At 45.8% G+C, this 17291-nt stretch overlaps 1 protein-coding gene across 1 annotated transcript in view; it reads left to right on the top strand.

The window, feature by feature from the left end:
• col11a1a (collagen, type XI, alpha 1a) overlaps positions 1-17291 on the top strand; it is a 78750-nt gene that overhangs the window by 49951 nt on the left and 11508 nt on the right. Inside the window, exons 36-54 of the mRNA XM_031583937.2 lie at positions 1020-1073; positions 1333-1386; positions 3920-3973; positions 4061-4168; positions 5136-5225; positions 6962-7015; positions 8697-8804; positions 9162-9269; positions 9935-9988; positions 10111-10164; positions 10302-10409; positions 13044-13097; positions 13276-13329; positions 13416-13469; positions 13945-13998; positions 15165-15272; positions 15876-15929; positions 16091-16144; positions 17117-17170. Of these exons, the coding sequence (XP_031439797.1) occupies positions 1020-1073; positions 1333-1386; positions 3920-3973; positions 4061-4168; positions 5136-5225; positions 6962-7015; positions 8697-8804; positions 9162-9269; positions 9935-9988; positions 10111-10164; positions 10302-10409; positions 13044-13097; positions 13276-13329; positions 13416-13469; positions 13945-13998; positions 15165-15272; positions 15876-15929; positions 16091-16144; positions 17117-17170 (1332 nt within the window). The remainder of the gene's footprint in view (positions 1-1019; positions 1074-1332; positions 1387-3919; positions 3974-4060; positions 4169-5135; positions 5226-6961; positions 7016-8696; positions 8805-9161; positions 9270-9934; positions 9989-10110; positions 10165-10301; positions 10410-13043; positions 13098-13275; positions 13330-13415; positions 13470-13944; positions 13999-15164; positions 15273-15875; positions 15930-16090; positions 16145-17116; positions 17171-17291) is intronic.

The following is a 17291-nucleotide window of genomic DNA, read 5'->3' as shown; positions in this document are numbered from 1 at the left end:
CTTGTGCAGTCATGTGTGGGTGACTGATCTATGTGAGGGGCAGCAGAGCTTGTGTGGAGAGAAAAATATCTATTCTTACCCTCACAAGTCATTTCAAAACAGTTGTTCCATCCTTAAAGAATATCACAAGGTCTCTTACAGGTTGCCAATGTCATTGATGTATGGAAATGGGGTGGGGGGTTTTGCTGGGTTTTTTTCTCCTTTTCTTGGTCTATTTCTCTCTGTCACTCTCATTCTCTCTATGCCACTGTCATTTTAAAGCATCCTATTCATTGACATTTTCCTTTTGAAGGCGTACTACCAAGAGAATTATAGAATGCTGCATTAGAATGCACGACTAGTGACAGAGTTAAAGCCTAGAGTTTTGCTTTTCTGCAGGTTTGATGCCATTGTAATAGTGTTTAATAGATGGTAAACACAGTGAGTATAATGCTAGCATTACTCTTTATGCTCTGTATAGAAATCCCTAGTATTTCAGTTATAGAGTTGTTTAGCTACTGCAGGTTACATCCCTGTGCCAGCACACAAGAACTGCACGTCACTGTCCTGGTCCTGTGCACCAATGCATGCTAACGAAACGCCTACTTTAGCCCTTTTTAGACTTATCTTAGCTGCAGTGGACTTCAGATCTGCACCTGACCATCAAGGTCATAGTCTGTGCTTGACTCATGTCTGCCTGGTCCTGTTTGGAGATCAGTCACGGGTGGAAATGGAAAACTCAGTCTGCCAGTGTTCCAGTGATGTCAGATGTGTGTTTCCACCTTAATTGAATAAAATGCAGTCGTGCAAAGCTAATCTGATTGTTCCCAGTCTGAGTGATGTCAGACCATGGCCCAGTCAAAGCCTAGTCTTTTCTTTGATTTCCACCTGAGAGAGACTGTTTGAGTTTGGGCCCTGTACGCCCAGCACGTGGCTCACTGGTCTGATCTGCCTGTTGTGAGCGTAGTGAGACACTTCTCTCAGTGGAGAGAACATCATTGAACTTCCTGGTGTCTGATTAGTTTTGCTCTGTATTCTAGGGACCTCAAGGACCCCAGGGCCCAGTTGGTTTCCCCGGACCAAAGGGCCCCCCTGTAAGTATCCTGTGTGATGACTTGTTCATCTGTGCATTTTTTACCTTTGATCCATCCTTTAGCCTAGTTTACAGTTTTTCATTAGTCATGAATTATTTGTAATTTATTAAGCCTACAAGTCTTTCTGAAGGATAGATAAATACAAGCACAAACTGCAGTGAACACCTCCTGGTAGTAGAGACGCATCAAAGAGTAGTGCAGTGTGTGTGAATAACCTCCAGCGTGTATCTGATGGTCATTTGTCTGTGGGATTTTGCAGGGACCACCAGGAAAGGACGGTTTGCCCGGTCACCCTGGCCAGCGTGGTGAGACGGTGAGTGAGTCCGCCGTGCCGTACCCCTGAGCTGGCACACACGCGGGCGAACTGTGGGCAGCGTGCTCGGGTGCCGACTCTTCCAGCCGGGTGTGGAAACGTGTGACCGACGCTTTTCTGCTTCTCCTCCTCCACAATTTCCACACCTGGATGGATTAGTCTCCCCACGAGCCGGCGAAGCTTTACACCAACCCAGGGGCCTGCGTGTCTGTCAGTTTGCTCTACACACGCACACACACACACACACACACTTTGTGGCCAAGAGAAAACAAGTTTTGCCAGGAAATGTCCCTAACCAGTCACTTGTAATATCAGTTGGCCTGTGAGCAGCTGAATTACTGTTGAGGTGGAACTCTTTCTGTGTCTCACTGGGTGGTAGATTTGGTTGAGAGTGATAATAGGAAACGGAGTGAATATTCCCACTCATACAAACAGGCAGAAAGACAGACAGACGCGAAAACAAACAAACAAACAAACACGCATCGAAATAGACACAACAAACACAAGGGAGGGACAACACAGGGAAAAAAAAACACGGCAGATGAAAATAAGTAAATATAAACATTAGCTCTTTCATTCCCTCTCAAAATGACAAATCAGGGTTTGATCGCATACTAGCATCCCACTGACAAAACATTGTTGGCCTAGTAATCATGAAAAGAAAACATTCTACGAGATAAAAGTTGACTTTAGCCGATAGGTTAGTTGATAGGGCCGTTGAGCTCAAGTGCGATCTGTATTGAGATTTGAGAGAGGCTCATCAATTAGCCTGGCATCATGATGCCCATTGTACCTTACAACAATAGGCTCTATGTCTACCTAGAGGGAAGCTTACGAAGTCCTTTTGTTCTGACTCCAGCCTGCATTTATCCAGCGGATTTGATTATCCTAAAGAGCCAATAAAACCGATGATAAGGCTTAGGCGAGCCAAAGCCGCAGTTTTTGAGGAGCTGCCCGTCATTGTCTCCCTTTTCCTCCCCCACCCTCCCTCGCTGTTCTTCCCAAGTGACGCATTAGTGTAGGACCACTCTCTCCGCTCACGCGCCAGCTACCATTGACATCCATAAGGAGCTTCATTAAGACGCGCACTACAGCAGAATTTAGAACAAACTAAAGAGCTCTCTAGGATTGCCTGTCCTGTGCATTGATTGGGCAGGCACCGGCAGAGTTCCATTACTCTCAAGCCCCACCCACTCCTGGACGGATGCACTTCAGGAAGCATTCAGCGGCCCTTTAATGTTTAATACCATAGATATCGATTTAATGAATAATAATAATAATATAACAAATATACTAATCAACAAACAGTAATGCAGAAGGTTAGAATCGTGACACTCTGATGAAAAGAAATTCTTTACAGTTAGACACTCGGTGACTGGAACGGCAGGGAAATAGTGGTTAAATTGCATTGCATCATAATCACATCTCAGTATCCCTCAGCTATCAGTGACTTTGCAAAGCTTTAGTTGTAGTTAGCTTTGTCTGAACCTTCACTGCTATGACCTCTCACATTTCCTGTGTGTTGTACATTCAGGCTGTTACAGTGTGTGTGTGTTCTGTACCTTGCCTAAGTGCTGCCTATCCCTGCACTCTGTCTTCCATTGGTTGCTGTATGACAGAGATGTCACTGTAGATTGCATGTGTGTAGAGCTGTGTGAATCCATGTGCATGAAGCCTGTAGATGCTATCGAATTCAAGCACATTTTATGGATTTTCCCCCTCAAATGTATACAAGATAACAGCTGTAATTTGATCTTAACTGTCAGTTACTATCTGATCATATGTCTAAGGTTTTATCTAGTGCAAATCTCTTGAAGACTTTTCCCTCTGATCTGATGTGTCTGTTTGTGGTGTAATGGCTTCTTGTGAGTAGTATGTGCCACTTGCTTGTATAGGCCCCTTGCTCTGCTAACCTTATTATTACAGCCAAGACTTCTTAGTTGTCTCTAATGAGGATCATGTTTGCCCCGGCGGGCCATGTGATACCTCCTCTTACCACTAGGTGGTGAGGTGGTAAGTAAGAGTAAGTGAATAAATGCCCATATGAGAGGCATTTATTTCATTGGTCAAGTTGACCAATAAATACACATGAAGAGGTTTGGAATTCGAAAAATACACATAGCATAAAGAAATAAAAAAAAATATTGAAACATGACAATTGAAAAAAAAAAATTGTATCACTTATCACAAAATTATCACTTTCTCACCTCAGTATTAGCTGAATGCATGTGCTATGCATGTTTGCTAGTTTGTCTAGCACCACTTCTGTTAGCTCCTGAACTCATTTTGCCATTAGATTTGTACTGAAACTCTGTTTTAGAACATAGCCGTGATAGTCGTGTATGCATTGTTCCAAACAGACCACAGCACGGAACAAACTATGTTTGAGGAATCAGTGTGAAGTTATCCTCTTATGACACATGAGTGTGTCAATGAACTTGGTGGACTTGAACTGTGACACCATGACTCCTGTGTGCTGTATTGGTGTTTCCATTTGTCTCCATGGTTACTAACACTTCCCTCCTACCCTCAGGGTTTCCAAGGAAAGACCGGACCACCTGGACCTGGAGGAGTTGTGGGACCACAGGTACGTTTTGTTTGACACAGTATGATCCTGTGGAAAGCTCCAAGACACATAAATGATACTAAATGGCTGAGTGTGATGTTCTGATAGGGACCCACTGGAGAGACCGGCCCCATCGGTGAGAGAGGACACCCTGGACCCCCAGGCCCACCTGGAGAGCAGGGACTTCCTGGCTCTGCTGGCAAAGAGGGTGCTAAGGTAAAACTTCAAAACCTTCGACAACAACAAAAATGCTAAACATCTATACAGTAGAGTAGCTCGTACCTCTTGTACATCAGTTCTCTATTCATTGGCAGCCACTAGCGAAATAGCAGTGCAAAACCAACAACTAGTAAGCCACTACCCTAAAAAGAATAGAAGAGTTTGGAGCGGAATTTGGGCTAAGCTCATTCCCAGTGTCATTACAAACTCCTAGCCTCCCTTTCCCCTAATAGCCATCCCCTTTCCTCTATCTGTAGAGATAGCTAATCAGTGCAACCTGGACCTTTGGCAATGGGCCAGTCACAGATGTGTCTCAAGCACAGCCCTTCCCCTCAGAACCTCAGTCACTCAGAAAAAAACATTGATAACTTGTTTTCCCCCCACATTCCCATCACTTCACTGACTCACCACAGAACAGGCTAATGTGCTTAGAGCCACAGGTCAGCTATTCAAGAGAGGACCGTAGGGCTCTGAGAGAATACAGTCACACTTCTTCTCTTATTGTGAAATGTGGACCTCCTGTCTTCAAAGGGACAGTTAACATAGTTTGCCATAATGGACTTGGTGAGCCAGTGGCTGGCTTATTGTGTCTTCACATTGTGAACTGATTACATTTTTATAGGACATATTTGGAGAAATATACCCATTTCAAGGAGCATAAACTTCAAAGCCGTGTGAAACTGAAAGTATATATTGAGAGAGAAAGTACTAATTCATCAGTGGAGTGCATACAGTGTGTATCAGAGAATATGTGATAGACGGAAGACTGAACAAGACTGAACAAAATGTCTTAGCTGGTAGACAGTTAGCTATGATAGGTCTTCACAAGACTTTCATCTGTGCTGGATGATGAAATATACAGCTTTACTCTGTTTAGCCACACAGTGTTTGCACTTCAAAAGCTTTAATTCCGTTCTCACTTTTCTAAACTTTATCTTTTTTTTTTATTCTGCTCTTTCTCTAGGGAGATCCAGGTCCTGCGGGAGCTTCTGGAAAGGATGGTCCCCCGGGTCTGAGAGGCTTCCCCGGAGAGAGAGGTCTCCCTGGAGCCGCGGTAAGAACCTCTCTCCTCCCTAATCGCCCGAGTCCTTAAGACTCCCTCTGTTTACTTGGACACACAGAGCAGCCATGCAGTGGACACAAGGCTCATTAAAACCAGCAGGGATGGGATCGCAGCAAACAATCAAGGCGCTCCAGTGGGAGACTGGTTAACACAGTGCAGATTATCCATTTCAACATACTTCCAACTTTGGAGGGATTTTACGGTATCCCTGTTGGCGCGCGTCATGCTCACTAACTAACACAGAGGGAAGACTTACCATCTCCCCACAATAAACTACCATATGTAGTCCAAAAAGTCCATATGTATTGTGTATATGTAGGCATATGCATGTGTCAAGCATGTGAAGTGTGATGATGATGATGAAGTTTAAACACAGAAATGTGTGAGGAGATGAAGAGCAGGGTGTTTTGGGTTTGGGCATTGGATACTGGTCAGAACAGCAGAGGCAGCCAGTGTTGTGGCCTGATAGTGTTCTGCTGGCGCAGTGTACTGGATCACAGGAGCCTCGCTGTCTCATTGTAAAGGGGGAGCTGTGAGCATTTGTTTGGAGCACATGGACACACAAACACAGACACACAAAGAGAGCCACACACACACAAATAAAGAAATCCCACATATCCACAAGATATCCCTCTAGCCAACACACACAACATATGTATGAAAAGTACACACACTCTCACACAAACACACACAAACATACAAACACAGCACAAACATACAAACACAGCACAAACATACAGACACAGCACAAACATACAAACACAGCACAAACATACAAACACAGCACAAACATACAGACACAGCACAAACAAAAACACAGCACACACACACACAAAGCACTTGGTTGTTTACCCTGGGCTCCCCTATTTTCCAATAGCTTTAATGAAAAGCTGCCAGAGGAGAAAACACAGGCCGATAAATAGCCATTGGAGACGCAGGCCACGGCTGCACTCAGCCAGATCCTGCCTCCGGCCGGCTCCCGCTGCAGATTAATGGTGCAGACCATGTCTGTCCCACACACACACACGCTCACACACCCTATGATTCAGCTCTCAACTGACCACCGCAAAGCAACTGCATCCGCCACAGAACTAGATTGAGTCTGTGAAAGTTAGTGATTTTTTCCCATTTACAATTTAGTGTTTTACTGATTAGTGTCTTGTTTGTTGTGACCTGAGATGCCTTGAAAATCAGCTCCCTTTGACTATACATAGAAATATTCAGTCTTAGACTGCCTTGCCGGTTATTTACTCTGTCTTTTCCATTGATTGGGTAAAAAGCCCATGTTGCATCCAATGGAAGTCCTACCTTGAGTTTGGTCTGTAAACTATAGATTAATGGGGAGATCGGTATTCATTCTTCTCCTCCGTCTCCCGCCTGTCTCCCTGATCCATGGAATAGCGCTGTATAGATTGCTGCCCGCGTTCACCAGATTAAACTGTGCCCAGTCAACCTCCTAAAAGAAAATCCCTCTTAAAGACACCCAACTGCTGGGAGACTGAGAATAAAATGGGTAGAGCCGTGGTGGGCATGTGGCTAGAAGACACACTTCACAGATGTGAGGCCGGTGAAGCCATCCAACCAAAGTGTCAGCTTCCGGAGTGTTCTGTTTGTTTGCTGCGGTCCTTTTATTGATGTTCGTCTTTTCTGATTAGCCTTATTTCCACTGCCCTTACCCATCTTTCTCTTTTGTCTCTCTTCTCATGGTCTCTCTTCCTCTTTTTCAGGGTCCAGCTGGTTTGAAGGGAGGAGAGGGTCCGCAGGGTCCACCCGGTCCAGTCGTAAGTACTCCGTTGCCATGGTTTCGTCCTCAACTCATGTGAAATGATTGCCTTCCACCGCCGTTTGTGCTTGTAGGGGTCCAATTTAGGACGGGTGCCTAGCAGCAATGCCTGGGCCTAATGGGGCCATTAGGCAGCTGTTTGGCAGGCGAGAGCCGGACGGTGCAGGCCAGGGGCGAGAGCATCAGGCCCCGTGATCTCATCTCACAGCAGGGCGAAAGAGCCGCTGACCGCCCTCCACCCCCAGCCCCTCCGGAGGTCCAGTTCACACCCTGCATTAACATCTGCCCACAATGCCAGCATCAAGCACTAGGGGGCAGCTGCAAACTATTCCCCCGAAGAGAGGTTGATGAAGCTCATGTCTCCGTGCCTGGAGTTTCCTGCTGATAGATTTGAGGATCCGGAGCTGCCAAATTAGATTAAACATGACAGCAGAGCCTGGCTGCCTTTAAGGCCCCTTTTCTGGATTAAAATGACACTCTTCTCCTCCTCCGTGTGGAGTGCTCCGTCTCTTAAGGGCTGGAGATAAGTACAGTGGTGTCTTCCTGTAATTGTTCTCTCGTGGAGTTGACAGCGTTAGTGGAATTAGAATGGATGTGCCGAGTGTCATCGTCGCGGGGACCCCATTGAAATTCAGCGGGATTGAAATACACATTTGCATTCGGGCGAAAATGCTCTGACTTGGAACAGAGAGAGGGAAAAGAGAAAGCAAGAGAGAGAGAGAGGGAGAGATAGATAGATAGATAAACAGAGAGGTAGGGAAAGCTTACTCTGCCTCACACCTTGAATTATTCATCATCATGGTGTTTTGATCGTTTGCTCATATCTGCAGTCCACTTCCTGACTCTGGTAGGGGGGCCCCCGTGTCTCCGTATCTGAGAAACGGTGCCTGACCTCCCGCTGTGTCTGTTTGTGGTGCACGTGATTAGCACATCACATGTGACACGCAGACGTGCTCACACCCCACATACTCATGCAACCCACCCCCACGGTGTCAAATCCTTAACGGCACGCAGCAGCACTCACAGACACTCAGACCTGAGCAAATGATCCTCAGTCCCCAGAAGAGCCCCACTGGAGAGCTTGAGCCACCTGTGCAATCATCCAGGGCCTCAGGGTTGGATTAAGACAGCCTATATGGTCCACTCAGGGCTATGAGAGGCTGCACATCCGGCTCCTTATGGCTGTTACACAGGGCTTAAGTGCGCCCTCTAGACTCTCACAAGAGGGGTGTAGTGATGCAATGAATACCTTGCATTTCCACACAACACTACAAGAGAAAGGAAGAAGCATGTAGAGAAGACCTACTGACTGACATTGTTCCCAATGGAAGCTTTCAGATGAAGTGCCCCTTTTTCACATTCCCATCGCAGTGAAAGAAAAACAAGTCATTGACACGAAAACGAATTATCATTTATATGTGTTATTATGCACTTGTTTATCATCAGAAGAGATTGTGAAGAAAAAATGTAATTACTTTTATTGTGATCTTTTATTGTGATACACAAGCAGGCCTCTCAACAGGCATCTTGTTGGTTACAAGCTATATATAGCACACCGCCTTTAATTAAGCCTTAAAAGCACTTCACAGGCACCACGCGTGGAAATCACAGTTGGTGTCCCACTCAAATGAATAGAGCTGGATGACTGATGCACGTGTCCGTCCCTCCTACTGCTGTAGGGTTCCCCAGGCGAGAGAGGAGCTGCAGGAGTTGCTGGCCCCATCGGCTTGTCCGGACGGACCGGCCCCCAGGGATCCCCAGGCCCCGCTGGAGAGAAGGGTGCACCCGTGAGTAACGCCGTCACGCTATCTGCTCGTCGCCACGTCAGATACTATCTGCAGCCTGCGAAAATCTGTTCAAGTTGTTTTTCTTTTTGTGACTCAGAGCTCGGTCATTTATCAGCATGACTGCGGGTTTGTGAAAATAGTCACAGAAAAGGGTAGCTTTGAAACGGGCATGCAGATGGACACACAGAACGTTAATATACATAAATGTTTGTTTTGTGAGAGATGCGAACCCAAGTAATGTACACAGAAGCTAAATATATTATGTAGCTATAATTATCTGACTATTTCAGTACACAGCAGTATTATGACTGAGACTGTCATATGATGTTCACACTGACATTTGGTGTGTTCTCACAGGGAGAGAAAGGACCACCAGGCCCAGCTGGTCGTGATGGCGTCCAGGGCCCAGTCGGTCTTCCAGGACCTGCTGGACCTCAGGGACCCCCTGGAGAGGATGGAGACAAGGTCAGTGTGTCCCAGTGTCCCGCCTGCAAAGTGGCGGCCCTGCCAGAAACTGGACCAAAATGGCTGCCATTTTTATTCCTGCCGCCAACAGTCTGCATTCTAGGCCAGGCTTAGAAAAACATCCGATCAGTCATCAATCTTCATCATCATCTCCACACCCCAACCATCTGCACAACAGATCTGTCTCTTCCCTCTCCCCTTATGCACATCCATCATCATTTCCAAAGTAGACCTAACCAACAATTAGAGATGATTAGAACAGGAAATATTTAATAAATGTATGGTCTGTGCTGTATCTTTTCTAAAGCATATTGCCAGAAACTGTAATTTATCTTTATACCAATTGTCCCTGCATCAATAACTTGTTCAGGGTACTAAGCACAGTGTCCAAAGATTATGTATAAATGTTTGATTTGAAGATTACAGATCTAAGTGATATTAATTGAATACATTTGAGGTGCCTACTTGCTTACAATTAATCCAGTGTTTTATTTTATAATGTGTCACTGCAGTATATCAATTTTGCAGAAGAGCAAAATGCTCAAAGTATAAAACACTGGCATCTGTATTGTGCCGTTTATAAAATGATTGATTAGTTCTTTGGGGAAAGCACATAAGTTGGATGTTAAAAGAAGAGTTCCGACATGTCTGATTGTGCATTCCAGGGAGAAGTTGGTGAGCCTGGTCAAAAGGGAAGCAAAGCTGACAAAGGTGAACAGGTAAGCGTGTGATCCCTTCACTCCAGCCCTGTTTCTCTACACATCAAAATGACACCTTACTTTTCTCAGACACACTATATGAGCCTCTGTAATGTGTACCTTCTCCCCCCCCCCCCCCCTAGGGTCCTCCTGGTCCAGCTGGTCTGCAGGGTCCAATTGGTGCTCCAGGACCCGCTGTGAGTATTGATGTCCATCATGGAGACCCTCTTGTCTACTCACTACTTTGTGTGTCTCTCTCTCGCTTTGTTACGTCTCAAAGACACCGTGTTGAACACACATGAGTGGTGAACTCTGCTGTGTCCCTCTCCCACAGGGTGGTGATGGGGAGCCTGGTCCCAGAGGACAGCAGGGCATGTTCGGTCAGAAGGGAGATGAGGGATCCAGAGGATTCCCCGGACCTCCAGGTCCCATCGGCCTGCAGGTGAGTCTTGCCCAGGGGTGGGGCATTTTCCCAAAGCTCGCATCACAACTGTGTTCACAAGCCTTCCAGATATACCCGCATATGAATACAAGCGTACCATAATCAAATATATGCAAAGGCTGTGTGTGTCTCCATAGGGAGTAGACTACTTTATTATAAAGCCACAGTGCAGCCACATACTCGCTATTTGAAGACTGTTTGAAGGTAATCTCCACAGGGGACCTGCTTGGTCTTTTACATACAGCGGTGCATGATGCCCCTCAGCTGAACCACGACAATCAAAGAGCTGTTGACAGCTTCAGTGAAATGCTGAGAGAAAGATCTGTGCCACATCAGGGCCGGCTCTGAACCAGCGTCGGTGGCAAACTGGGTCACAAACAGCTGTAGGAAGCTGCACAGAGGACAACCCAACAGTCTGCGTTGCCGGCTCTGTGACTGTAAAAAAAAATTATGAAAAATAATGTGGAAGTCATCAAGGCGAATCGAACGCAACAAGGGGCAATCAAAAGAGAAGCCAGACACTCCACTGATAATAGCTGGCTCTTGAAACACAAGAAGCCATCTCTTCTATGCCGATTGCTCCTCTTTTGATGAGCGGCGAGACAGAGAATCTGGCTCCTGCTACTCCAGCTTCAATAGATTAGTCCCTCAGTCTACTGTAAGGGACATTGTCAGAGTAATGGAGTTACATAGACTGGCGCCTGGTGCTAGCCCTCCAAACACTCGCGAATGTGCAAGTCATTGGACTCCACTGAGTTTTAATTGGGCGTAATGCACTTTTGATGTTATTAATCCCGTCCACTGACCTCATCTCGAACATCATTCCGCCCAGGACGCTCGTCTTCTCTCTGCGCCTGCATAATAACTGTCGCCGTTAATGACCTTTGACTGATAGAGTAGCAGTGGTACAGAGAGATGCCTTGCACCCAGCCGTAGGAATCAGCATGCGTGTGTGTGTGTGTGTGTGTACGGGAGCCAGATTGGCTTGTGCGGAATGGGACCGGGCTATTTGCCGTGCAAATAGCAGCCAGGGATTGGACCTTTTGATGTCCTTGTGTTGACCCAGAAGCTCTGGGTGATGAAGTCTGAACCTTTGAACTGTGACTTAAATAGCAAGCAAATGAGCAAATGGATATAACTTATACACATGCGGAGGTTTGGATACAGGCAAAGCAATGAGGAGATGGATATAACTTATACACATGCAGGGGTTTGGATACAGGCAAAGCAATGAGGAGATGGGTTCAGGAAATGATAGCACACCCAGCTTGGGTGAACTCACAGAGTGCAAGAAATAAAATATATAGATGCTAAAGTGATAATTTAGAATTGAGTTTGGTGGTAGGGAGCAATGGCATTTTAATGCCCTCATACCAATGCAATTGTCTATCCAATGCCTATTTGCATCGGGCAGGCCACCGCCACTGAGTTGAAGAGTAGATCACACTGAGGCGCCCCCATAAAACTGAATTGGCCACTTAGTACCCTCCCAACTGCCATGGACTTCCACTCTGCACAGCAGCATGGAAGAAAGAGACTCGTTTGACAGACGAGGGAGGAGAGGAAGGAGTGGGGGCGTGGAGTGAGGAGACAAAAGGTCGTCACGTGCACACAATACGTCCCTCTTAAACCGGCGGGCGTTACACTGCGGCCATGCGGCGTGAAACAGCTGATTTGCATAAGTGCCGTTTCACCGCGGGGCGGCCGCTCAGGTTTCTCAGCGCCGCGCCGTGCCGACACGCGGGTGGGCCCAGAATGGCCTGGAACGAACAAACCCCTCCCCTCTCAAGCCCAGGCCGAGGAGCCCAGCGGTAGGGAGATGAGGAGAGAATGTTCCCTTTCTGAAATTACCCCTGAAAAAGCTTCATGGAGGAGGAGGAGGTGTGTGTGCTTTCTTCAGGCCACCATGTCCCTGACAGTGAAGCCATCTAGTAACAGCGATGGGCTTTTTCTTCTACTACTGTTCCCTCCATTTGCCGAGTGGATGTCCTGGAGAAATGGAGGTGCAGACAATCCTGCTGTCCAACAGTAGCTGCATCAAAATCCATTTATGTTTTTGCCGTTTACCTCCTTGCCATGTCAAAAAGCGAACCATTTGGTGGTTGAATGGTGAACCTACCGCTCTCCCATGTCATGAGAGTCATACTATGCTCATGGATATCAGGTCAAATATTGCCCTTCAAACTAATGCATTAATGACCTATCTGCATCACAACAAGAAATTATAATTATTATAACTATTATTCCTTCATTTTCAGTTTATTTATTGAATATACAAGGGATCTTTATTTAGGTCTGATCTGTCATAATGGAGGCAGCTTGTTGTCAGTCTATGAGGCCGCGTACCTTTATGTAAATGAAATCTCACAAATGTGACTATGCATCCTCAGGAAATCATTAGTAGATGGCTTTGGAGAATTGTAGATTGATTGCTGAGGACTCTGTGGACAGTTTGTTCAAATTACTATTTTATTCACTCTGTGACGTCTTTTTATTTATTCCACTGAACAATCTTGTTTAGTTCCCTCAACACTATATAATGGGTCTGACTCCCAATGGGTCAGTTACAACCACTCGAGCACATTACTCAGACAGGAAAGTGACTGGTGAATGCATTTCTCTGTTTCCTTTTAGGGTCTTCCTGGACCACCAGGCGAGAAGGGAGAGAACGGAGACGTTGGCCCAATGGTAAGTCATCCATTCCAGTCCACCCCTAGAAGCACGTGTAATTTTAAGAAGCCTACAGTGCTGGAAAGTCCACAGACGAGACATGCATCATTCAGAAGCAGTTGTGGACCATTGCTGTAGAGATCATTCTAAACCCTCTCCTTCGTCCTCTCACTTCGTCCTCTCCTTCTCTAAACAGGGTCCCCCTGGACCCCCAGGCCCCAGAGGTCCTCAAGGTCCAAGTGGTGCTGATGTAAGTGAATCCTCCATCTCTATCTTAAATATGCACGACATCAAAAGACATGCATACTATTGACACTCTTCCCTCTTCACTTGTAGGGTGCTCAAGGTCCTCCTGGTGGTGTTGGTGGCATGGGTCCCGTGGGAGAGAAGGTAAGGCCCTGAGTCTCTGCCCCACGTTGGGCACCGTTCATGCCAACTCTGCTTCTGGATCTCTCCTCCACTTCCAGCAGACTCCATTTTCAGGAGCCAGCCATTTTTGTCTGAATTAGTACCCTGACACCATTAATGTCCTTTTTACAACCGCTCCAACACCTATCCCCTATTTTTATGGTAGTTTGGCCTCTGTCCCAACGCTATCAATATTTAATGCAATGCCTGGCTGGGGAAATGGCCTGAGAATATGAAACATGGGAGGCCATCGATACGACATCCAGACCGGCCGGCGAAGCAAAACTGCCAGCCCCCCCAACCCCCAACACTGTCACAGGCTTGCTTCAGTATGCAAGCACACAAACTAATAAAGCCCTTGTTTATCGCCGCATTAATCATGATTTGAGTACGGCTAATGTTTTTGTAGACTGTGTGACAGGAATGACAGTTCTGACCTATGTGTGATGTTTGGCAGGGAGAGCAAGGAGAGGCTGGCAATCCTGGACCATCCGGCGAGTCTGGAACTCAAGTAAGTTTGGCTTCTCCTCCTACTGTTTGTGTGGGTGTGTGATTCTGCACTTTCTGCACTTACGGTTTGAGTGCTGGTGTGTGTCTGTATGAGAGATTTGCATATATACTGGGAGATTGATGTATGTCTGCCGTTTGTGTTTATCTGCCTGATAGATATTTTCCTCTGTGTGTGTGCATGTATTTGCGTGTGTCTGTATGTGTGTGTGTGAGAGAGTCTGTCCACATGCGTTTCTCTGTGTGAAAATGGATTGAGACATCCAGATAAAAGCTCGTTTCTCACCGAATGTTCCCGTCTGTCGATGCTGAAGCCCCATCACAGGCCTGTCCCAGCGCTATCCCCAGATTGCCCATGTCCTTAAATGGCAGCCAAATTTAATCATTTACCAGACCCTCCAAAGACCATTACTGACAACCCACACGGACCGCTGTGTCACTGGGACAATCGATGCAATCAACAGGACTCCACTTCGAATATTTGAATATATTAAGCCCATAAATCACACATTTCTCCCTGTTAGGGGAGTAGATTACACAGGCCAAAGAGTTTAAAGAAGAATATGAGAAGCTACTAATCCCTCACTAATCAGTCTACTTTCTCGTTCTTAACTAAGATTTGTAGATGTTTGGGTGGGCACTTTGATGTCCATGTTATCCGGGCTTTAGAGACTTAGTGGTGGCCTGTCATCTCGCATTGATAAGTTGTCTGCCTCCCAAACATCAAAACACTCAGGGAGACACAACAGATCGAAGGAGGGGCTGATCAATGACGACAGGTTCAATATCTCCAGAGCTTCCCTTCCATTAGTAATTAAAGCCGGCATGACGGCCAGGTAAATAGTAGCCATCTCTTACTTTGAAGAGCTCATATTAGACAGAGAGGGCAGCGCTGGCACAGTTTGACAGGTGGACTTGACTAGAAATGGACCCGTCAACAAAAGTCCACTTGCGAATCAGACTCCTGAGTCAGGAGATGCCAGGAGGCATATGTGGAGTTATCCCTTCCTTCCCCGAACATACCTCTCGGTGATCGAATGCTTCTAGCTAAACCCATCTGACCTGGGATCAGTTATTGCGACTGCTGTAATCAGAAGGTGGCGAGCCTGAGACCCACCCCATTTCCCTTTAGTGCTGCTGACTGAGCTTGCATGTTCATTTCCCCCTCAGGGCCCCAAAGGTGAGAGAGGAGAGAAGGGAGAGTCTGGACCACCAGGCGCTGCTGGACCTCCCGGTGCCAAGGGACCCCCTGGAGATGACGGCCCCAAGGGTAATCCTGTAAGTGAACCAGCGCTGGCTGTCACATCTACACTTAGTACAGCACACTAGCCATAGCTCCCTGTGTACCCCACAATACAATAACAGTGCACCGTAATGAATCATGCACAAATCTGAGTACCTGAGCATCAATGGGCATCATGCTTGAATGGAGTTGCCAAGGGTCTGTCAGACTAACAAACGTAGAGGCTCTTTAATGCAGACAGTTGGGTGTTGATATAAATGTGTTAATCGTTAAATACACAAAATACTAATAATCCTGTGACATAGATTTGCACTAGTTGTATGTATGTTAAAATACTTTGTGAATGTTCCTTAGTTTTGAATAAAGCTGAGTGGTGCAACATCAATAAATTAAAGCGTTTATGTCAGGCCGGTCAATTCGGACCGGAACCACAACAAGTGTAACCATGATACGAACACAGCATGAGGGTTTTTGTGCCAATGAACACTACAACATTTTATCATTTGCTTTCCCTACCAACTTAAGCAGAACATGCGAGTATCCTGCGAGAATTTATACTGAGATTTTACTTGGATAAACTATGTGTTATGGAGTTTTATATACATTACATTATAAACATTCTTTTTGCTTGTTGCTAGGGACCTGTTGGCTTCCCTGGAGACCCCGGTCCTCCCGGTGAGGCTGGCGTTGCTGTAAGTATCATGAATCAGTTTACTGATTAATTATGAATGCATTAACTTTCCATGCAACAAGGACATTTGCTTCAATAATTTAACATGCTTCAATTAGCTGTTGTGTTTATGGTACTGCTAAGATACAGATTAGACTGAGTTTTGTTTTTTATGGGTTTCAGGGTACAGACGGTGGCCCTGGAGAGAAGGGAGAGGATGGAGAATCTGGTCAAGCTGTAAGTATACACAAACACAAACAATGCTAATACTGGCATCAATTCTTTGTAAGGTCCACTAATATAAGCTATCAGTAAGCACTTCCTGTTTACTGAGCAGCTACTCTCATTCCCACAGGTTAAATTGATTAGTCTCCGTCTCTTTGAGTGCTCACCTACACACACTATCTGCTTTCTGCTGTTTATAGAAAGGATTACATTTACTTTTCATCATCAGAGATTGAAAACACTAATACTAATACTATTCTGTCCAGGAACAGCTACTTTAACATGAAGACAAATTGTATTTGCAAGCCTAGTGATAAGCAAAACATTTGTTTAGCCCTTGTATTTCTAATCCTATCTTAGTTATTATCGAGCAGGAGGGAATGTAACAGAGAGTTTTTAGGGGGTTCCTATCCACCATTTAAATTGAAGTGCCATGAATGTGTTTTTGTTTTTGTAAACAAAACAAAACTTTTAAAGGGGGAAACTGCCAACGTTTATTTACTGATTAACGGCAGATGGTTTTCATATCACACAGCCGGGCGGGTTTGCAAATTCTATCTGTCCCACCATTTTGTCTGTGCTGCCCCTGAGCATTCTTCAAACATTTAGATATGCAAAACCCAAAGTAATGATTGCTTTCAATTAACTCCTAGATTATGCGATGAAACTGGAACAGAGCAGTGGTGGCAGCAGTGGCAGTACGAGGCCCTCAGAGCAGAGTTTCTAGTGCCTTCCACTCCGTTTGACTTTAATCAGCTCCCTTTGTTTATTTTTCTCCTATTTCCATGTAGAGCTCATTCCCCATAAGCAACAGTTAGGGAAATTATGTATTAACCGCTGCCATGACAAATAAGGCTTCAAAGATCAAAATCGCCTGAAAGTTTGCAGAGATGGAGTTGGTTTAGTTGGGCCAGTTGTTTGTGTTCTGGAAACTTCCACAGTCCCGCTCACGCTGTCTGTCCTCGTTTGCCCTCTGTGCTCTAGGGTCCCCCCGGTCCTTCTGGAGAAGCTGGCCCACCAGGACCTCCAGGAAAGAGAGTAAGTATACATTCTTCATCACCGCCATCATCATCATCATCATCATCCTTAACAATATCATCATCAACAACAATATCTTCAACACCACCACCAAGATATAAACATACTATGGCTAACATAT

This window comes from Clupea harengus, chromosome 17, assembly GCF_900700415.2.
Source record: "Clupea harengus chromosome 17, Ch_v2.0.2, whole genome shotgun sequence".
Lineage (NCBI taxonomy): Eukaryota > Metazoa > Chordata > Actinopteri > Clupeiformes > Clupeidae > Clupea > Clupea harengus.
The sequence above is the reverse complement of the archived record's forward strand: the minus strand, read 5'-3'. Positions and strand labels throughout refer to the sequence as shown.